Genomic DNA, 22,558 nt, shown 5'->3' on the forward strand with positions numbered 1-22,558 from the left:
GCTTCCTGGACTTGATTCTTCTGGCACCCCTGTAATTCGAACGTTGGTGCATTTAATGTTGTCCCAGAGGTCTCTGAGGCTGTCCTCAATTCTTTTTGTTCTTTTTTCTTTATTCTGCTCTGTGGTAGTCATTTCCACTGTTTTATCTTCCAGGTCACTTATCCATTCTTCTGCCTCAGTTATTCTGTTATTGATTCCTTCTAGAGAATTTTTGATTTCATTTTGTGTTGTTCATCATTTTTGCTCTTTAGTTCCTTTAGGTCCTTGTTAAACGCTTCTTGTATTTTCTCCGTTCTATTTCCAAGATTTTGGATTATCTTTACTATCATTACTCTGAATTCTTTTTCAGGTAGACTGCCTATTTCCTCTTCATTTGTTTGGTCTGGTGGGTTTTTACCTTGCTCCTTCATCTGCTGTGTGTTTTTCTGTCTTCTCATTTTGCTTATCTTACTGTGTTTGGGGTCTCCTTTTTGCAGGCTGCAGGTTTGTAGTTCCCGTTGTTTTTGGTGTCTGCCACCAGTGGCTAAGGTTCTTTCAGTGGGTGTGTAGGCTTCATGATGGCGGGGACTGGTGCCTGTGTTCTGGTGGATGAGGCCAGATCTTGTCTTTCTGGTGGGCAGGACCACATCTGCTGGTGTGTTTTGGGGTGTTTGTGACCTTATTATGATTTTAGGCAGCCTCTCTGCTAATGGGTGGGGTTGTGTTCCTGTCTTGCTAGTTGCTTGGCATAGGGGGTCCAGCACTGTAGCTTACTGGTTGTTGAGTGGAGCTGGGTCTTAGCATTGAGATGGAGATCTCTGGGAGAGCTTTCACCATTTATATTACGTGGAGCCGGGAGGTCTCTGGTGGACCAATGTCCTGAATTCGGCTCTCCCTCATCAGAGTCAGCGGCCTGACACCCAGCTGGAGCACCAAGACCCCGTCGGCCACGTGGCTCAGAAGGAAAGGGAGAAAAAAAGAAAGAAAGAAAAATAATAATAAAATGAAATAAAATAAAGGTTATTAAAATAAAAAAATATTTAAAAACATTAATAAGTAATAAAAAGAAGAAAAAAAAAGAAGGGAAGAAAGAAGAGAACCAAACCAAAAAACAAATCCACCAATGATAGCAAGTGCTAAAAACTATGCAAAAAAAAAGAAAATACGGAGAGACAGAACCATAGGCCAAATGGTAAAAGCAAAGCTCTACAGACAAAATCTCACAAAGACTCATACACGTACACACTCACAAAAAGAGAAAAAGGAAAAAAATATTTATGTCTTTTGAGAAGTCTGAGGTCTTCTGCCAGCGTTTAGCAGTTGTTCTGTAGGAGCTGTTCCACAGGTATTTCTGATGTATTTGTGGGGAAGAACATGATCTCCACATCTTTCTCCTCCACCATCTTGAGGGTCTCCAGTATTCATCTTTAAATTGCCGGTTATTGCGGTCAGAGGTTTATCATATTTTTTTGAGTCCTGTAACATTTCAACTAATTACTATTTTCGAATCTGTTGCATTACCAGTAGAAAAGATTGGCTGGAAGAAAAGCATCATTCAAAAATCTAAATACATTAATTTTTCCTTATAGCAAGTACAGGAGACTTATAAAATGAATTCATTAATGTTTTAAAATTCCCCTCTTTTGGCATGTTAAGTTTATCTTTCTGTAATCTTCATCCCATATATGAGAAAGGAAGATAAAATTATCCATTAATTTATACTTTTGTTATGAGTGCTTTAATTTATTCGTATTTCAAAATGAGGCCTGTGTTAATGCTGATTGGCCGATAACTAAAATACAAAAAGCATTTGCAAAAGAGTGAAGAGTTTTAGTGGAATACAAGTTCAGTATGAGCTCCACCATATTATTCTGTTCTCAATGCCATATGAATAAAATACCAGAGAGAGAAAGTAATGCTCTGTATTCAGCCAGTTCTGAAATAACAGGTTTATTTCTCTGTACTGCACTTTAAGAGGGACTGTAACAAAATAATGGGCTTCAGAGAAGGACCTCTAGGATGTCAAGAGTTTGGAAACTATTTTGTGAGGCCCTAAGGAAATTTTCTCAGGTAATAACCTAATGTTATTTGATGGCTAAAGATAAATATTTAAGTAGCTGTCATAGAAAAAAGGGTTAGAGACTGAAATAGAATCAGTGGGTATAGTGGATATGGAAACAAATTTCTCCTCAGTATAAGAGTTTTCAGCTAAATAGAGCTGCCCAATGATGAGACTGGGTTTCCTTTTGTGAAGAGTGTACTCTCAGGTAGTGTAAGTAGAGTGCAAGGAACAGGTTGCGTGACACTTTTCAGGGAGTTTAAGAAAAATGCTTCACTGAAAGGTTGGGCTATATGACATCTGTGATCCACAAATCCTGAAAAGTTGTAATTCTAATTTTGTTTTAGTTTTAAATGCCAGCAAAGAGGTAAGCTCTGTAGGTAGTTTTACATAATTACAATTGTAATCAAATCATAGGTGTTATGTAAACTGACAAAACACCATTCTACATTACAGTTATAAACGGGACCCTTATTCATATATTAATCATTCTTTCTAACCTTATATATTGATATCTAGTTCCTATTTAACTTTGATATCACCATATAAAAATCTGTGTAAATCAGTAATCATTAAGTAAAACCTCATTAGTACTAATTAGAAACACACTCATCTGGTTTGTAGGTAATTTTTTCCCACTGAATAAAAACTGTCTCTGGAAGTTAGACAAACCAAGTGCTGACAAAAGTAAATTTCTTAATTTTTTATTTAATAAATTAGAATTAATTTTAATCCTATTATCAACATAATAACTTCAACAATTTTGGCTAGTTTCTCTATTACATTTTTACATGTTATTTTATTTATTTTTTTGCCGTGCAAAATTATCCCCATTTATTGTGGTTCAACTGCAGACTCTACTGCCTCTGGTGAAGGCACACAGCACATTCTTTTCATAAATAACACCCTTCAGGACGGCCCCTTCCTGTTTTACACAGAATTGTCTTAGAACTTGGGGCCAAAGTAATTGAAAAGCAAGCCAGTGAAAAACAGGGACTCCTGAGGCCAGTGGTACTAAACTCACAGGCCAGAAGGGGGGACCCTGTGACCTCTCCAGGAGCTGTCCATTCATAAGCTGACAAGATGTAACCTCTAAATACAAAATTCCATTTATCAAAAACAAATAGTAGTCAAGCTTTAGCTACAGTAGGTACTTCCTCTTGGAACAGAGAACTGTCTTACATACCAGAAGGTAAAGGGTGTCCCCAAATCCCATCTGCTGGTCAAGCCAAGTGCCCGTTCAAGAGGCTGGGGACAGGCCTGAAGTAAGAAGGCAGCCATCAGCGAAGACCCCACCAGCCAAGCAAGTGGTCCCCTCCGAGGGCACAGTCTCTTGTGATGCCAGGTGTCCCAACCTGGACCTCAGCACATGGGTTACCCACTGGGGTCACATAATCTTCCTAATGATGTGATTCTACCAAAACCCACATATTTTTCTTGACTAGACTCTGATTTGGCAAACTAAGTCCTAGCTTGGTGCTTGCCCCTTCACAGGGACATGATTCAGATCCTCATGTAAACACCACAAGAACAGCTAATGGAATCAGAGTGCTGAGCTCTCATTTATGACACAAACTATTGAGATGACATTCTTGATTCATGTCACTTTCAGAGATTGTGGTCACTAAAAGAGCGCTTCAAAACACTTCATTCCTTCCTACTAAATGCAGAAATGTGCTGAGATAGGCATCACCAGCAACTTTTCTTGTTTTTAAATGCTTAAAAACAAAAGGGTTTTCCAACCATAAGCCAGTCCTCATGCATCCTGCATCCCCTAAGGGGGACTGAGGCATAACACAGACAACTACAAAATATGCCCTAGAAAAATGCAAGATCCTCATAAAACCAACATCTCCCCACCAAACATCCCACTAAGTCAGCACAGAAGCGGTGAAGGCTCATCAGAAAACACAAAATGAGTATTAGAGAAATAGAGCTTGAAACACTGAACATGATTTCCCCATGATCCTTCTCGTAGCCCTGCGTCCTCTCCTCCTTGCTGCTCCGAAAGGAGGGATGCCCTACTCCGGCAAGGGAAGAAGGAGCCCAGGAGACAGCGGCCATCCTTCCCTCTGGATCCGGGCACATGCCAAGTCTGACTTATGGGTCAGAGAATTAGGTTCTAAGAATTCAATGCTAATTGCAGTAATTTTGCACTGGGGAACGTTTACCAGAATTGCACACTCAGCCATGGGGCTGAGTCCATCTTTGTGGCTGGAGATGTTTTCAATAACCCTCGCACTCCTCTGCTCCACTCCTGCACCAGTCCTGTGCCTACCTGAGCAGTGGAATTAAAGCAGTGGAACCAATCCCCCCCTCAGCTGGGTTATACTTTCACTGGTTGTCAGAAGTTTCTGGTACTTCTGGGGGGTGGAGAGGAGGACTGGCAGAACATCCTGCCCTGCTTGCTAGACTCTGCATGTCATAATGGTACAACATGTATGAGTTTGGGTAGCTCTGCCAGCTGTACTAGAAGTGATCTGTCAAGATGTTGTTGTGGCCGTACTGATAGTCCCCGTGCTGGGGGAAGAGGATGCTGTTGTGGGGCTTCTCTAGGGGGCTCCGATGATGCTCCTTACTGCTCAGGTCCCCCATCGTGACAGGGAGGGCTTCCGGGCTTGCTGATTCGTATCTTACTTGGTCTTATTGCACAGAAAGACCCCCAGGATGGCTGTCATCATGCCCAGGACGTTGGTGCTGGTGACCGGGTTTCGCAGCATGATCAGGGGCACCGTGATGACCATGATTCTCTTGGTGGCATTGGCAACCGAGTAGCTCAGAGGGCTGATGGAGTTGAGGATGCTGAAGGCAATGACGTTCTGGGCAAAGTTACAGAAGCTGCTGACAGCCAGGAGCAGAAGCATCCAAGGCCACTGGGACACATAGGTCAGGTCGCTGCTGACCAGGAAAGCTCAGAGGTCCACCAAGGACCCACGTGGGGATCATGTAAAAGACAGCATGGCAGCCCAAGCTGCTCAGCAGCTGGAGATGGTGGATCCTTGACTCTCGTAATACCTTTTAGGAGAAAATATTCTGAAGCGAGAAGCACAATGTGGCAGCAAGGGCGCTGACAAGCCCCCACATGTCGAAGGACAACTTGGTGACTGTGGCCAGCAGGACGCCACTGATGATGGGGATGAGTGACAGGTACACCTTGGTGCTCTGTTTCTCCATGATGATCCAGGACAGGAGGACCACCGAGATGGGCATGGTGGCCTTGACAGTGTACGCGTAGAACATGGGCACCTTCCAGGTGCTGACGTGCGCGGACACTGACACGAAGTACTTGCCGAAGGCAAGCGGCAGCATGTAATGCCGTTAGAAGCGCGGCGGCCACAGGCGGCTGGGCTGCTGATGCGGTTGGGGCCCAGGGCACAAGAAAAGCGGCGCCAGGGGCACACGCCAGGCATGGAGCAGAGGCTGGAGACCCGTGCACAGCTCCAGGATGTGGCACAGCGACAGGGTTACGGGGAATGGGAAGGCGCTCTGGGTCACCTTGTTGACCATGCTGTCGCCCGCACTCAGTGCTTAACGCAGCAGGCCGAGCGCCGCCACCGGCGCCCTCGCGCACCCCGCCACCCCGACCCCGCGGCTCCCAGGCCCCCTGCACCCCTACCTGTTATTTTAAAACAGACTTGTAAAATGCTAAAAATCAGCTTCTTTCTTAACTACCTAAACAGTACCATTTTGATGTATACTAATTGCTTTGCTTGTTAACTCTTGATTGATTGTTAACTCTTGAATGATTACTGTGTTATTTAGGATATGGCTTAATTCCTGTAATAAAGCATGCAAAATATAATGGCTAAAACAAAATGGAATTTTATTTAGCGCTTATGCAGCAGTTTGTAGATAGAAGTGTTCCATTATGTCAGACCAGTTTGCTCCATGAACGCATTCAAGGTCCAAACTTCTTTGCTTCTTGTTCCTCCACTAGAATCCACTCAGGCATTGTCATCTTCTCAATGTTCAGGGTTGGGTTACTGCCAGTTCATAGTTTCAGCTATGGGAAGGGGAAAGAGACCATAGGAGGGCCTTACATCCCCTCTGTTTTGAGTACCTGGGAGTGTGCACATCACTTTTCATGTTCCATTGGCAAAAACTTAGTCACACACCATACCTAATTTCAGAGGAAGCTGGGAGATATATATATAGCTGGGAAGCCAATCTAGACATACATTTTATTAATTACAGATTAATTTTTTTTTTGTCTTCTTCAGTTAGATGTAATCATAGCTGATTTGGATGGAGGCACTATTAAAATTCCTGAATGTATTCACCTCTCTTCCCTTCCGGAACCACTTCTACATCAGACTCAAGCAGCTCTTTCTTTGGTATGATATATTTTTTATAGTAATTTTCTCTGGATTTAAATCTAAACTAAGATAATTGGATATCATTTATTGACAGTGTAATTACTTAAAAAAGATATCTTCTTAAAACATGAATATATTCTCATATAGTAGTTAGAATAAGATTATTTATTAGATATTATCTAAAGAATATACTTTGAATCCTAACTGAATATTTGTTCTACATTCAGTTTTTCACTCAGCATACTTATTTAGTAGTTACTATATACTGAATACTGTGCTAGGTATTGGAAACACACCTGTGAAAACAAGACCAGACTATGCCTCGAAATCCCTGAATCTCCTAACATCCCTCATTAGAAGCTAGCACCTGTTCCTTTTCCTTCGCCTTCTTTATTGACATCTCATTTCTCTTTGGTAGGTGTGCTTCTTGCAAAACAATGTGATAGCAACCGGTCAGTGTTTCCAAGTTACTACAAAAAAGATGTAACCTAGTGATAGATTAAATGTCCAGCATTCTGTGCAGTGAAGTTTTAAGAAATATTGTGACTTGGGTGTTTCTCATTGAAACAAATTTAATTCTTTTGTCAACCTTTGTTTATTTTTAAAAGTACAGTATTTTATTTTACTGACAACATTTTAGGTGCCCATTTATCCATCATCAGAAATTTGAAACTTAGAAATTTTGCATTCCCTTTCAAGTCATTACTAGAACTAAGACCTTCATATTCTTGAATAGTATTCCAGTCTGAGCTGTTCAAAATCTTTTTTTTTTTTTCCCCTTAAACAGGAACTTAGGAACTCAGAAGTCTAGGATTACCAGGAGGGATTTATTCTCAGAATTGTTAGTCCTTATGTTGTTATAGTGGATTCTGTGGAATGGGAACATTTAGAGAAGACTGACTTTTCCTAATATAATTTGTAATCTGGGATACAAGGTGTGATAGAGTAAAAAGCAACTAGTTTAGGACTTAGGAGAACTAAATTCCAGTCTACATCCTGCCACTTGATATTTTGAGCAAATCACATTACATCTCTAGGCCTCTGTTTCCTAGTCTTTATCAATAGGATGAATATTTTATACAAAGGATGACAAATGACTGTTTCCCAGAGTGAAGTATCAAGATGATTTGGGGTGGTATGTGGCAACTTTTTTTATTTTAATAATTATGTATTATAATGTTTATTAAAAATAGCATACAAAACCTGTGACTTCACAGATGGTATCATCTAAGAAAATACTAGATTTAAAGAGATAGATAATTTAAAGACATTTTAAAGAAAAATATTAGGTAAATAACTGCATCAGTCGTATATGGATATAGCAAAAGCTGAGAAGGTAGTATTTGAGTGATTGAAAAAAGTTTTATGTTTCTAGAAAATTAAATAAGTTTTAAAATCTTATGTATGATTACTTAATGATATTTTTAATTATGCAGGAATTAGGTACCAAAATTAACAAAGATTAAGATTTTAGTTCTTAAATCAGTGGCTCTTGGTAGAGGTTCTGCTGCACACTGGTAAACCTTAACCTACAACACCTGTGCCACCAAGTTTAATCAATGAGTAAAATTCATTTCTGATAAAACTGAGTATGCCTACTTATGTAGTTTTCAAGCACTGTGGTGGATTATGTACTACAGTGTACATGAGAGCATAGTATACTGGCAAAACAGGACCAAAAAGAAATCACATTTGATGGACTGTGTGGGAGATTTGACACACAAGTATATGAGCTTCATTTGGTCAGTAAATAATTGTAATCAAATGGTTACACAGTACTCCAACTGTATAATAATCATGGATAATTTTATAGACATAAAGATGTTATTATACTGTAGTAATGATTTGGTGATTGGATTGTAAATATTATCGACATTTTGGTGTCGTGTATAATAAGTGTTGTTTTGAGCCTTTTGGTCTATTGTAAGTATGTTACGAAACGCTGAGTATTTGAAAATGATTCTGCAAAGACAAAAATTTGCTACATAATGATACAAAGTTATTTTTTTCTTTTAAGTCCTGCATGGACCTTTCTTTCCCACCTGCTCCCCAACCTGCTTTCCTTCAAAGCCTAACACAAATGTTAGTTACCTTCTTTTTTAACTTTCCCTAGGTTGAATTAATTATACTTTATATTCATATATTACTATTTTATATATTTGTAATACTTGTCACATTGTGTTATACTGTTACCCCTCTGGACTTTGAGGTTCATAAATTTATTTCCTTTCTCCTCAGTATTTTAATTAATTAACTAATTAATTTTTAACTACACTAAGAAACATAAAAACAAATGCTTAAGATTTTCAACTGTATAGACAAATAACTCTGCCCTAGACCGTTCTGTTTCCAGAAGTAACTACTGTTTTACAGTTTAGTGTGTATTTCAGAACTTTACATTTTCATTTATATATATATATATGTATATATATATATATAAGTGCATGTACATATATAGATTTAGGATTTATTTTGTTTTATATTCAAATAAATGAAATCACACTATGTGTGTTTTTCTAGAACGTGGGTTTTTTAAAATTGTTTATTTATTTTTGGCTGCATTGGGTCTTCGTTGCTGCCTGCTGGCTTTCTCTAGTTGCAGCAAGCGGGGGCTACTATTTGTTGCGGTGCGCGGGCTTCTCATTGCAGTGGCTTCTCTTGTTGTGGAGCGCAGGCTCTAGGCGCGCAGCCTTCAGTAGTTGTGGCGCACAGGCTCAGTAGTTGTGGCTCACAGGCTCTAGAGTGCAGGCTCAGTAGTTGTGGCACATAGGCTTAGTTGCTCCGCAGCATGTGGGATCTTCCCGGACCAGGGCTCAAACCTGTGTCCCCTGCATTTACATGTGGATTCTTAACCACTGGACCACCAGGGAAGTCCCTAGAACATGTTTTTCAATTAAATATTTTTTCTTGCTTTTCACATAGTACATACAGAGCTGCCTCAGCTAACTCATTGTATTTCATGGAGGGAATATATTGTAATTCATGTACTGACACTTTTTCATCTTAATGCCCCAGGTAGATCAAATAATAGATTTTATTGATATTACAATCTTTTATGTAACAAAGCTTCTTTGCTTTAGATTCTACACCCAGATTTGGAAGTAGCAGATCATGCTTTTCCCCCTCCACGAACAGCTTTATCTCACTCAAAAATGCTGGTAAGAAGTTTAATATTTAAATTTGATGTTTTTAGAAAGAGTTGCTTTTCTTTGTATGTTTTTCAAAGAAGCTGAGTATAGTGAGAGTTAGATGGACAGCCTAGTAAAGGTGTGCCAAATTAGAAATTAGGAGAATTGTCACTGACTGACCTTGTGACCTGCTCAAGGAGAAGCCTCAGGCAGTACACTGACTGGGAGGGGGAGTAAGCTAAGACTGTTGCTCTGAGGAGGCATGAGTAAGAATGGGACAAAAAATCAGAACATAGATTAGAGCCTGAAAAACTGTGTCAAGCATCAAATCAAAAGGGTCAGGCAAGGATAAAAAAGGGAAGCTTACAAAAAATGGAAACAGAGATTGTTGGTTACAGGAGAGAATTAAGTTTAAGGAGTGAGTGGATGAATGTAGCTCCAAATGGAAGCCATAAAAGAGTGAATATATAACAGAGACCCTTTTTTAATTTTGATCATTGCATTTCTTAGAGATGAGCTTTGTGGTCAGTAAGGAACATTATAGAGCTGCACACCTTTGACAAATTATGAGGCATTTTTAACTGTTTCTTCGTCAGTTAAATAAGAGGTTGACTAAATAAATCTGTAAGTTTCCTTAGAGTTCTAAAACTATGATTTTTTAAAAATCTGAATTATCAAAACAGATTTTTGTCATACCTTATTAATATAAGAATAGATTTTTATAAATTGGATAAACTTTGGAACAGTTTCATAAGCCTTTAAGATACAGTCTTGAGTGTTTTCTTTTGTATTTGTGACTGTAATTCATTTGATGGATATAAAAATCAAATGACTTGGGAAATATGCCCTTCTCTAACATGGTGAAAGGGGAGTGATTTATGTTTTTTTCTGAGAGGAAAATTGGATGTACTAGAGGCAAGTTTTGTTTGGTTCAGCTTTTAAAAGAACTATTTAATGGCCTCTACTCTCCAACAGTGGGACAGACTAGATGTCCATCACTTAATGCTGCCACAAATGAGTCTTCTGTGTAGGAAACACAGACAGATTTATTAAATAATCTCTCAGGTTCTTTCCAACTTTTCGACTTCGTGATTTTTCGTTTGTTTTTTTAAGCAATTTAATTATCTAACATATTTCTTCTTATATTTTCAGGATAAAGAAGTGCGTGCAGTTTTTCTTAGATTATTTGCACAGCTTTTCCAAGGATATAGATCATGCTTACAACTCATAAGAATTCATGCAGAACCAGTAATACATTTTCACAAGGTAAGATATAATACCATATTGTATGGTACATACATCCAAAATGTAGACTCTAATTTAATAAAACAACTTGGGTGTCTTTTTCTAGCCATGTATTTTGACCTTAATTTATCAAATGTGATTATTTAAAATCTCTGCTTTTTGTGGTTAGGTGATAATATTTTTCTTCTTTTCTATATTTTTATTGGAACGTAGTTGATTTACCGTGTTGTGTTAGTGTCAGGTGTACGATAATCTTTAATAGTACTGTGGAGCTGACATATTTTCCTTTATAGTCTGGTAACTTTAAGTTGATTTTCCTTTTAAAATTGAGGTTATTTCTGATTTCCCCTCATGCTTTACAGACAGATTCATTTTTATTCTTTTCAATACATGTAGTATTTCAGGTATCAAAACCCTTTTAGAGAGGAATGTATTTTTTAACAACACATTTATGCATGAAGACATTTATTCAGGCTTTGATCTTTCTATTATATTTATGTTTTGATCATTCATCCATTACTAAGTGATAACTTATTCATTTCACATTTTCTTTCTTTACAGACAGCTTTCTTGGGACAGCGTGGTTTGATTGAGAATGATTTCCTCACAAAAGTTCTCAATGGAATGGCATTTGCAGGTTTTGTTTCAGAAAGAGGTCCTCCCTATAGATCCTGTGATCTTTTTGATGAGGTATAGTTCTTATCAAATGAATGCATTATTTACACACAAAATTAGACTAGTAGATAAAAGTAGAGACGTAGTGTTTTAAACATTTAATCAAAATCAAAAATATTTATTATTATGCATATCAGATCTTGATGTTTATAATGTGGATTAGAAAAATTAGAAAAAAATATAATTATTGGATGTCTCAGAAATACATAAAAATCTTGAACAACTGAATTTTTTTTTTTTTTTTTTTTTTGGCCCCGCTGTGCAGCTTGCGGGATCTTAGTTCTCTGACCAGGGATGGAACCTGTATCCCTGGCAGTGGAAGCGTGGAGTCCTAACCACTGGACTACCAGGGAATTCCCTTGAACAACTGAATTTTAAATATTTGATTAAAATCTTTTTGAAAAATTGACAGTGATTGTATAGATAGAACTTAATCAGTTTTATAGAGAGAAAGATCTAAGTTCAATGTATAAATAGTTTATTTCAGACTGCAGTTACATTTAATCTATCAGTGTCTTAGAGCCATAGTTTAGCTAAGCCATTCTTTTTTTTTTTTAACTGTTATCTTTATTTTAATCAAAGCTTGGAAAATAAAGTAGGGAAGACACAATTTCAGTTCCTCGGTAAAAGATAGAACCACAAATAAGGGTATTTTCTTAAGTACTAATCCTTGGAAAATATAGCAGATTTCAAGTAAGAATTAGCACCTTCTTTGCATTTAGCTAAGCCATTCTTACTAATCAATAATCAGCATTTGTCTAGCTCCCTTAGGAGATACTAAGTATATTTAAGACAGATTTAGTCTCTATCTTCAAGGAATTGGCCATATAAAGGAAAAGTTAGGGCAGATGCAACTCACAATAAGGATCCTATTTTTTGCTAGTTGTGAATTTTCTTATTGTAATGCATCTTTCCATTTATCATTTAACTATGTTCATAGCAGCCCATTCTGGTGGATAGAACAATGACTCTTACTCCCATTTCAATTTCTGGAAGAACATTATATTGGAACCAATAAATGTAAAAGTTCTTAGAAGTCTATAAAAGAAAAACACTCCTGGCACCCAAGGTAGTGAAGAATAGTAATAGTGATCATATTATGCTTCTGGTGGTCTTATTTTATATAGAGAAGTTAGGAATCAAGGTTTTAAAGATGTTTGGTTCAGAGAAGGGTCTTTTATTCTCTGTAAAGATAGTTAAGTAAGGTAAGAATGAAAGAAAAGGCATATGTTTTAGTTCTGAGTATGGAGATCTGCACCAAATGCTTTACTTAATAATAACACAAAGCATGTGAAGATCTAGGAGAGATTGCCCTGAGGTGCACAATTTTTTCTGATCACTGTTGATCTCTGATTCTCTAATATGATTGATCATTGATTATCTAATACTAACATATACCAGCCTTTAGATCTTGAACTAAGTAATTGATACATAATGTTTTATGTGGATGAATTAGGTGCTCCCCAGGGTCCTTTCTAGCGCCTATGCTTTATTAGTCTCTGAAGCATTCTAAATAGTAACATTGGTTTATGTACCCTTTGCTTTCTATCCAAATTCCTTTAGTAGCTCTCTCTAGCATCTTCATCACAACTAATAACCCAGATTGATTACTTCCAGAAAACTTGCTTGCCGGCTTGCCACAGCCTCTGACTGTATTTGTAACTGCTTCCCTTGTCTGAAGTGCTCTCTTTCTCCTTTTCAGTCCATTTTCGATACTCTGCTCATATCTCACCACCTCCTCCAGACTTTCCCAGAGTAGAGGACTCTGAGAGCCACTAGTCTGCATTAGCCTTTATTTTATGTCTCTAACTTTATATGGCAACTTGTCTTTTATTATGTTCATTTATATACTTAAGGGATAGATAGATAGATAGATAGATGGACGGATAGATTGATTCTTCAGTTTGGAAACAATGATAAGGCAAGGACTCTGTGTGAGATTCCTATTGGGTCTCCCCTTAGTGTTCATCCAGTTCTGTGTTCTGTCTACAGTGATGATTTTTGATGTCTTATTGATGATGTTACTTGAAAACCAGTTATTTGTATGTTTACTTCAGTCAAGGGCTTAAAAAAAATGGGACACCAGACCTAAGTAATTTCTTCTTCTACCCTCTTGGGCCATTTAACTGGTTTGCAGGGGAATGTGCTTTTAGGAAAATTACACTTGCTCCTGGGAAAGGGATCCTTGTTTTCATTTAGCCAAGGGCAGCCTACCACACACAAGGCTTATGGAGCTTGGAGTGACAGCTTGCACTGTGTGTTGTCTTGTCCCCACACTCCCATCAAATAGACCTGCTAGAAGGAAAGAAACGTTTGACTTTCTTTGGCAATCCTTCTGAATCCTGGCCTAGAAGAGGTGGAGTCGTAGTTTTATATGTCTGCTCCAGTGAATCTATTAGTTCCTTGCATGAGAATTCCTACATTATACCCTTAAAAAAAATCCATGTTTACCTCCTCCCTATACCTCATTTTTTCCTGTCAGTACTCTTTGCTCTACTTCAAGTGTACACACTAGCACAGTTCTCCGAGTAAGTTAGTTGGTTAGGAAATGGATCAGAGTTTATATAATTTGAGAACTAGAAGGAACCTAAAGGTCATCTTGTTCTTCCATCTTATTTTAGAGATGAAGAAACTGAAGCTCAGGAGTTTTAGTGACTTGTTTCAAATCATGCTGTTAGCATGCTAGGACTAGAGTGACCCAACTTGAACATTTGGTTCATATTTTGTGAGTTAGGGAAATGTTTGAAGACTTTCTGACCATCTGAAATTCTCTGAGAGAATTCTCTGAGTGAGGCCTGGAGAATGAGAGAAGAATCTGAGTTCCAGAAATGACTTTTTCCAAGAAGAAACAGGACCCTAAATCAGCAGAGAGAGACCACCAGAACATGCAAGGGCTTGACTGACTCTGTAACTGTAGAATAGAGGCAAAACACAGTAAAAATCTAAAATAATTTGTTTTAATAATAGTATACATTTTGGGTGCTTTTTGGTTTGCAAATTGTGTGAAATTTTCACACAGTTTTCTATATTCAGCATATTTGGGAGTTGATGTTTTACCATTTGATTCTTTTTCCAAGTTGGTAGCTTTTGAAGTAGAGCGAATTAAAGTTGAAGAAAATAACCCAGTGAAGATGATAAAGCATGTCAGAGAACTTGCTGAGCAACTATTCAAAAATGTAAGTAAGTGTATTTATTTAGACAGCCATTAATTTTAAAAGTATTAATAAAGTATTTTGTTTGAAAAATTAAAAAGCTTTGTATTCCTAGTGATTATCTCTTTTGTTCTGATTTAAAACCTTTGGGACTATGAGTTACAAGATATTACAGTTGGTACTGGGCATCAAAATAGACCTCACTTTTCAAAGTGATTTTCCTGTCAGTTGCTCTATTACAAAAACATATTAGTCACAATTTTCCAGTTTGTCATTTGCCTTCATTGTGATTTTCATTTAGGTCTCTGTCTTCTTAAGAGCGTATTGAACATTTTTGAGATGTAAAGATTAGACTCATTGGAAACCAGAACTGCGTCAGACAGAATTGACCAATTTACTCTGCTCTAGCTTTGTACAGTGATTGTCCACTGTATCAGGAAAAACTTTGAGTTGTATTGTTTTGAACATATAGGGAGTGAAAAGCGAAAGAAAGAAAGAAAGAAAGAAAACTGTCAGGTGACTACAGAAACTCAAGGGTGAAAATATTCCCTGAGAGAAGAAATACAATAAGTTAAAAAGACTGGAATGTGGTAAAATGTGCATTTGGATACCAGGAAAGAAGAAAACCTAAGATGCACACAGAAAAGTGGATTGTGGCTCATGATATCTCCTGTGTGTGAAGCTTTTCAGAGTTGAATCTTTTTACTAAGTAAAGGGAAGTAAGTGGGAAGTATGGTTTTCCAGGGGAAAGTTGAGGGAAGATGCATTTTAAAGGAAATACAGTTAAGAAAGATTTTGGGTCAGTATACTGGTATTGTATAACTTCATTATTTGAATAGGTGGACCTTTTTGGATGTTGGATCATTAGTCAGTGCTTTGTCACATCCATTCGAAATCTGAGAACCAATTGGATAAAAACATGAATACTAAACTGTGTTTCTTTGTTTCATATTATTCAGTTATTTATGAATTTTATTCCTGAAGTTATTTTAAAATTTATCCCTTGGACTGATATCCTAAATTCCACATTTATAACTGTGTCCAATATAATAAATCTGTTTCTTGATTAGTATGCTGAAACTTAAAAAGAATTCTGTCAGAAGGAAAACTTGTGTTCTGTGCTGGTCTTTGCCATTTATTGTCAATATGATGGCTGTATAGAACTAATGTGTAGCGTGATCACATGAGAAAATTCTGTTGACGTATTGTAATAATAATAAATATTGAGTGTTTAGCACAACGTGCCAGGCATGGAATTAAGCACTTTACATACATCATCTCTAATCCTTATAACGATGTAAAATAGGTGTCATTATCCCCATTTTACTGGGAATAATTGGCTCAGGATCATATGGTTATTAAGTGATTGAATCCAGATTTTAAATTCAGGAATTTTCCTCTATCCAGTTCCTAAGACTATCTTCTTTCACTCCATTAGGCTGGCTCATCTCCAATTGGAAAAATAGTGGTACTTCCAAAGGCTGACTTTATACTTTTTTCTTTATAAAGCTCTTTAATGTATTTTCTCATTTGACTTGAAAATGGCCCTGTGAGGTAGATAGGGCAGGTGTTGATATGTGAGGAAATTGAAGATTAGAAAGGTTTTTTCCTGGCCTACTAGGAGTGATTTATTTATGGATTTCAAAGAATAGCAAAACATCAAATGGGAATCGGTGTTTGAGACTCTGGGACTGATCCCTTTAATAACTGAATATCTATTTCTTGCATTTTTACAAGACTGTTCCAGAACTGCAAAATTGTATAGCCAGTAAGTGACCAGAGCTGGGGTTGTGACCCAGGTTTGTCTCTATCACAGGACAGAATATGCAGTGTATGTAAGGGAGTGTGCCAAGCCATTGTGATGCAGAAACAAAGTAACTGAAATATAATGATAGCTTAAATGTAATCTGTAACTTAAATTTAATGATACGTAGCTTACACTAAGCCAAAACAAAACTGAAAACTGCAATAAAATAAATATCTAGTAATTATACGTTCTTAAGGGTGATTGTAAAACACAAACAGCCCCCATCCTATAGAATAGCACTTTTAAAGTGATCATCGTGAGGGATGTATTACTAGGTAAGATATGGAAATCGCCCTTCAAATGTACTCTGCATTTCTTGAGCCCTTGCTGGGCTTTTTCCCTTCCACAGTCTAATTCTGTTCCATTTAATTTAATCAAATTTGTTCATTCAGTATGTATATTAGGTACCTACTAGTTGCAGGCATTTTCTAGGTACATGATTCCACTAATATCCTTGAGAAGGGGATACACATACATGATGAATGAGTAATGAGTATTTGAGAATATTCCAATGGATTATCATCAGACTTTATGAGATTCCTTCCAGTTCTGTGATTCTAAATCCGTGATGTTCCTAAAGTAAATACAAAGTTTTTTCTGAAGTAAATACAAAGTTTTATCTGAAGTAGATACAAAGTTAAAAACAGACATGATGGTAAAGTTACTTTCTTGGGTTGTACAGGAAGTTGAGGGGAGGGAGGAAGGATGGTCTCAATGCAAGGAAAATAATCCAGATGGTTCTATTTTTAACTAGTCTTTTTTTTTTTATCACATTTCTAAAATTCCCTTTTGGTAAGCAAAAACCAACCATATAATTTGACTGTTTCCTTATTATTGGGTTAGAATTGAGACCTGGTGATTCCATTCAGATGTTTGTAAATACTTTATTGCACTGAAGTCTGGTATGTGTATCTAGCCTCTCTCTTTCACTTCCCTTTGAAGTACCTCAAAAACAAACGTTAACTGTCCAGTTTCTTATCATCATTCCCTTATAGTGCTTTTCAGTGAGTAGGGATGAATTGTAGGAATGTGAGTAGACCTGAGTAGGATGAATTGCAACGGGGTTTAGCTGCTCTTTTAACTTTCTGAAGCTTCCTAAATAATTAAGAAAAGTGTTTGGTGAGTTTAGTGGAGAAGGGAAAGGGAAGGTGGAATGAAGACGAAGGAAAGGAATAAATCCATTAGAGACAAATGTGTATGTGTTGGCAAAGTTATACCATGAAGATTTTTATTGGCCATACATTGGTACAGCTTTTCTTTCCATGCCGGGTTGATAATACTGTGTCTGCCTACTTTGGCTATCAGAATTCTTGATGTCTACATGACAGCACATGTAGCTACTCACCTGCTTTTTCTCTGTGATTCTTGGTATACACTTATAAAAGACAACTAGCTGAATGCAAAATGAGAATATTAAGATAGGTCAGATCAAGAGCTTTATAAACATCTGTTCCAAGGCAGCAAGAAATCAATTGGACATGTGTTTTTACTGTTTTACATAGTGCAGTTTTTCTAATTTGTTTTTCATCTGCGGTAGTACATAAACATTTGCTAGACTGTGTAATTTGTTTTCTTAAAAATTAAAGGAAAAATGAGAGGACTTGGACTTTCTTATAAAATAATATGAGATTTCTATTTGTGCCTAATAAGTATTTCATTGCCCAGTGTTGAAACAAATAAGTCTGAAAACTGATGAGAGAACAAAGCCCAAATGCAGGAGTAGCCATTCTAAATCACATAAGATCTGTTCCCTTTACATTTCTGCAGAAAGTTAATTTCACTCCCAGGCACATTCAGTCTACATTGATGATATTTGTACTCTTTGCCAACTGTGAATAAAGGGGTTTGTTTTTGTTGTTATAGGAAGGAAGTAAAATATTACAGTCATCTTTCATCTTAAAAAGTCAAAACATAAACAACTTACTTAGATTGTTAGGATGAAATGAGGCCCCCACCCCAAAGCGTAAAAATCAGATTCCTTCCTCCACCCTGTCTGGTTTGCTTGTCTATTTTCAGTCGGGTTTACCATGGTGTAATCTACAGGTAGTAAGATTTACCCTTCTTAACGTGCGGTTTGATGGGTTTTGGTAAACGAATGAGTTTTGCGGCCACCGCCACCACACTGAGGGCGTAGAGCATTTCTGTCGCCCCAAGTTTCTTAATGCTCCCTTAGAGTCACATCGCCCTGCCACTTCAGACTCTTGGCACCTGATCTGTTTTCTGTCTCTGTAGTTTTTGCTTTTTCCATAATGTCATGACATAGTTTTTCGAGTCTGGTTTCTTTCTCTTAGAATAATGCATTTCAGACTCATCCATGCCACTGCATGTATGTCATTCCTGTTTATTGTTGAGCAGTACTCCATTGTATGGTTATACCAGAGTTTTATTTATCTGTTGAGCAAATGAAGGACAGTATTGGCAATTATGAGTAAAACCACCCTAAACATTTGCACAGGTTTTTGTGTGAACTTGAATATTTATTGCTCCTGAGTTAATATTTAGGAGTAGGATGCTGGAAAAATGGTAACAAAATGTTATCTCTGTAAGAAACTGCCAGACTGTTTCCTTAAGTCTATACCATTTTTGCATTCCCGCCAGCAATATTTGAGTGTTCTGTTTGCTTTGTGTCTTCACCAACAGTTGGTATCCTCAGTTGTTTTTTTGTTTTGCTTTGTTTTTAGCCATTTTAATAGGTGTGAGGTTTTATCCTTTTATGGCTTTAATTTGCATGCCAGCGGGTGAGTGAGAGTATTAGGTCTCCTAGCTAGTCACTTTGTGCTTTCTTGGTACTTGTAAAAAGACTTGTCTTAGACCATGAAGCCTCCGTCTAGAGTCATGAATTAGAGCAGTTGTTCTAACAGGGGCAAATTCTGTACCCCCAGAAATTTGTCAGCGTCTGGAGACATTTTTTGGCTGTCCCAACTAGAAAGGGTATACTAGTAGCATCTAGTAAGTAGAGGCCAGGGATGCTTCTAAACATCTTACAGTATACAGGACACCCACTTTTCCCTGCCCCCCACCACCAAACAAAGAATTATCTAGCCCAAAATGTCAATAGTGTCAAGGTTAAGAAACCCTGAATTAGGGCAACCAGCACATTACATATTGAAGTCATATACCAAATTTCTTTGTATTAAGGATGAGACATTAATTCTATTAGGTGATCATTGAAAGACCTGTGAGGATGGAAAATTGAGAGTGTTTCTTTCCATCAAACATGTTCACAGCCAGGCAACTCTAAAAAGTCCAGTTACATTTTTTCAGTGTTTAACGATTTAGTCCAATTGATAGTATTGGTTTCGGCTGTATTTAAAAGGATTTTTAAGAATTTGTGTAACACAGGTCTAGGTATGATTGGTGCACATTAAATAATTATTAAATACCTAAATTAATATGGGAAACTTGGTAAACCCTGACAAGGTCACATTGATTTGTCATTCATTGCTGAGACCAATGTGTTGGAAGAAATTTTTTTTCCCAGTGTGCCTACTTTGAATTTCCAGTAGGGTTTGGGGCTTTTTGTTTTGTCTTGCTTTGCTTTGCTTTTATTTGAAGTGCTTTCTCAGCCTTGTTTTTTGTAAGCCCTAAGCATATTCTCATTTAGCTTGCCAAAAAAAAAGAGAGAGAGAAAAGAAAAATCCATGTTTCCAGACCAGATGGTGTGTGTGTCATTTTTTCAAGTCTGAGAAAATCATTATACCTCCCATTGCTATAGTATACTCTAAAAGCAGGATTACAGAACCCACTTCTTGAAAATCATTATCCAACTTTAAAATTCCCTCTAAATGATAGTGCATTTTGCCAGCTTTCTTGTTGCTTTGGACAGAATTATGTTCACCATAAGTATGTAGTTGTCTAAGTCCTTGGTTATTACTTTATATTTGCACTTCTCTAAAATCAAAGATGAATATTTGGCTGCTTTTTTGTTCTGTTGGAAAATAATGCATTTCCTTATTTCAACACGGAGATTCAACAATGAAATTGGGCTGCGGTTTTTAATGAGCTCAGTAATCTTCAAGGGATTGATCTAAACGCATTTGGAGTTACAAATTATAGCATGTTTCCAAGAACATGCAGAGTTCAACGAGCCTTAAAATGTCTCATTTCTGCTATCTTCTCAGAAGTCATTATGTGACTAAGGTGGGTGTGAGGTGGTGAGTGTGGTCCTTTATATTTACCATACTGCCCGCTAGAGGGCAGCAGCGTACAAATACGGCCGCCAGAAAACCAAATAGTACTAGATCTTGGAGCATGAGCCTTTTTTGAATTTTCTAAACACAGCTGAATATATTATCATTTAGTAACTTTAGCCCATAATCTGAATTTTTATGAAGACTATCTGTACAGCTAAAGGATAGCCTCAGCTTTGAACTTTGTTTTAAAATCATTTTTTAGAATGCTTATTATTCTGAATTGTATATGGATTTGGTTTACAATATTTCAAATTGCTTATGAGAAAAAAAATACTATTAGTGACAAATAGCTATATCTTTTCTTTAATAAGTGATTTTTATTTAAACCCTCATTGAGTACTATTATTGTTGTCATTGTTGTTAAAATATAAGTAGCTGGTGATATGATGGGAACCCTGGGAGAAAGAGGTGGTTTTAGTTTCAGAGGCATGGTGTCATGCCATAGACTATGCAGTGACTAAACATTTTTCAAATGAATATACTCTAAACTTTCAGAAAAGAGCTTTCAGATTTATTCTGGGGAAGTGTGTGTGTGTGTGTGTGTGTGTGTGTGTGTGTGTGTGTGTTGTAAAGCTTTCCTATAACAACTTGTTCCACCCTCACAAGAACCTTGTGAAGTAGGTATTATATTATTATCTTCCTTACAGATGAGGAAACTAAAACCCAAGTGGTAAGAGAATTGATACTGCACCGGGTCACGCTACTAGTGAGTGGCTAAGCTAGGATTTGACCCAGGCTGTCTGATATCAGAGACCATGAGCTAAAATTACTTTGTTGTATTACCTTCTCTCATTGAATTGTCTAACTTTTCCTTCTGAATTATAGTGTTTCCTGTCTCTATCACATTTTCACATATAGTCCTGCTTCTGGGCTTCTCTATTCCATTAGCCCTTTAACCCTTCAGTGATGCCAGTTACTATACTGTATTAATTATTAAAGGTTTGCATAAATTTTGATATCTGGAAAGTTTGACTTCTCTATTTACTCTTCTTCAGAATTGCCTTGACTGTTTTTGGATCTTTGATCTTCCTTACAAAGTTTAGGATGAATCCATAACATTACAGAATTTTGATTAGAAGCAATCAATATGTGTATCTTTATTTTTCTAAACCACCTTAAGTCATTTTTGGAGCAAGAGAGAAGAATACATAGTAAGAGAGAGAGAAAATATACTAGAAAAGATACTGGCACCACTAAGAAGATTTCTACTTTTATTTTTCCATTTTTTCAAATTTGTTTTAATGAATATTATTTATATCATAGGAAGTATATTTAAAGTTTTTATTTTATTATAAAGAAAATAAGTATAGATAGAAATGGAAGTAGTGAAGAATGTACTTTAAATGATTCAAACTCAAAATCCACATGAATTACCTCCCCCTCCTGAAAGAAATATCTGCCCAATGGGTATTAGAAAGTTGATATTTATAACTTTTGAGAAGACGAGGTATCTTAGATATTGTGCCTAAAGAACAGAGAAAAAACATGCTGCTTTTGGAAAAGGGCAGTTTCAGAAATTCTGGGCTAGTGATATTGGTGTTAATCCAGGTGTAATTTTGGAACAGTTTTTTCAACATATAGTTTAGAAAGTGGTGATTGTGAAGACTTGGCATAGGAATTTACTTATTTTTTCCTGTCTTTGCTGACAATATAAGGGGAAAATACAAAGTGTGTATGAGGGCTACTTTGGCAAGAACAAGTTTTCAATCTGATTTCACCTTCTCAGGAACCTTTTAAGAAAAGCGTAAGTACAGGCATACCTCAGAGACATTGTGGGTTCAGTTCCAGACCACTGCAGTAAAGCGAATATCACAATAAAGTGAGTCACACGCATTTTTTGGTTTCTCAGTGCATATAAAAGTTGTGTTTACACTGTACTGTAGTCTGTTAACTGTGCAGTAATAGTATTTGTGTCTAAATAAACAATGTACATGCCTTAATTTAAAAATACTTTTTTGCTAAAAAATGTTAACCATCATCTGAGCCTTCAGCAAATCATAATCT

The 22,558-nt window shown here is 37.0% G+C and overlaps 1 protein-coding gene and 1 pseudogene across 2 annotated transcripts in view; one reads left to right on the forward strand and one right to left on the reverse strand.

Moving 5' to 3' along the window:
• The window catches only part of SBF2 (SET binding factor 2), a 457,881-nt gene that overhangs the window by 259,712 nt on the left and 175,611 nt on the right, over nucleotides 1-22,558 (forward strand). For both annotated transcript variants that reach the window (XM_060159685.1, XM_060159686.1), the window contains exons 9-13: nucleotides 6,259-6,372; nucleotides 9,435-9,512; nucleotides 10,635-10,748; nucleotides 11,289-11,417; nucleotides 14,480-14,578. In XM_060159685.1, the coding sequence (XP_060015668.1) occupies nucleotides 6,259-6,372; nucleotides 9,435-9,512; nucleotides 10,635-10,748; nucleotides 11,289-11,417; nucleotides 14,480-14,578 (534 nt within the window). The remainder of the gene's footprint in view (nucleotides 1-6,258; nucleotides 6,373-9,434; nucleotides 9,513-10,634; nucleotides 10,749-11,288; nucleotides 11,418-14,479; nucleotides 14,579-22,558) is intronic.
• Nucleotides 4,373-6,124, reverse strand: LOC132525907 (solute carrier family 35 member E1-like; annotated as a pseudogene).

Source organism: Lagenorhynchus albirostris, chromosome 9, assembly GCF_949774975.1.
Source record: "Lagenorhynchus albirostris chromosome 9, mLagAlb1.1, whole genome shotgun sequence".
Taxonomy (NCBI): Eukaryota; Metazoa; Chordata; class Mammalia; order Artiodactyla; family Delphinidae; genus Lagenorhynchus; species Lagenorhynchus albirostris.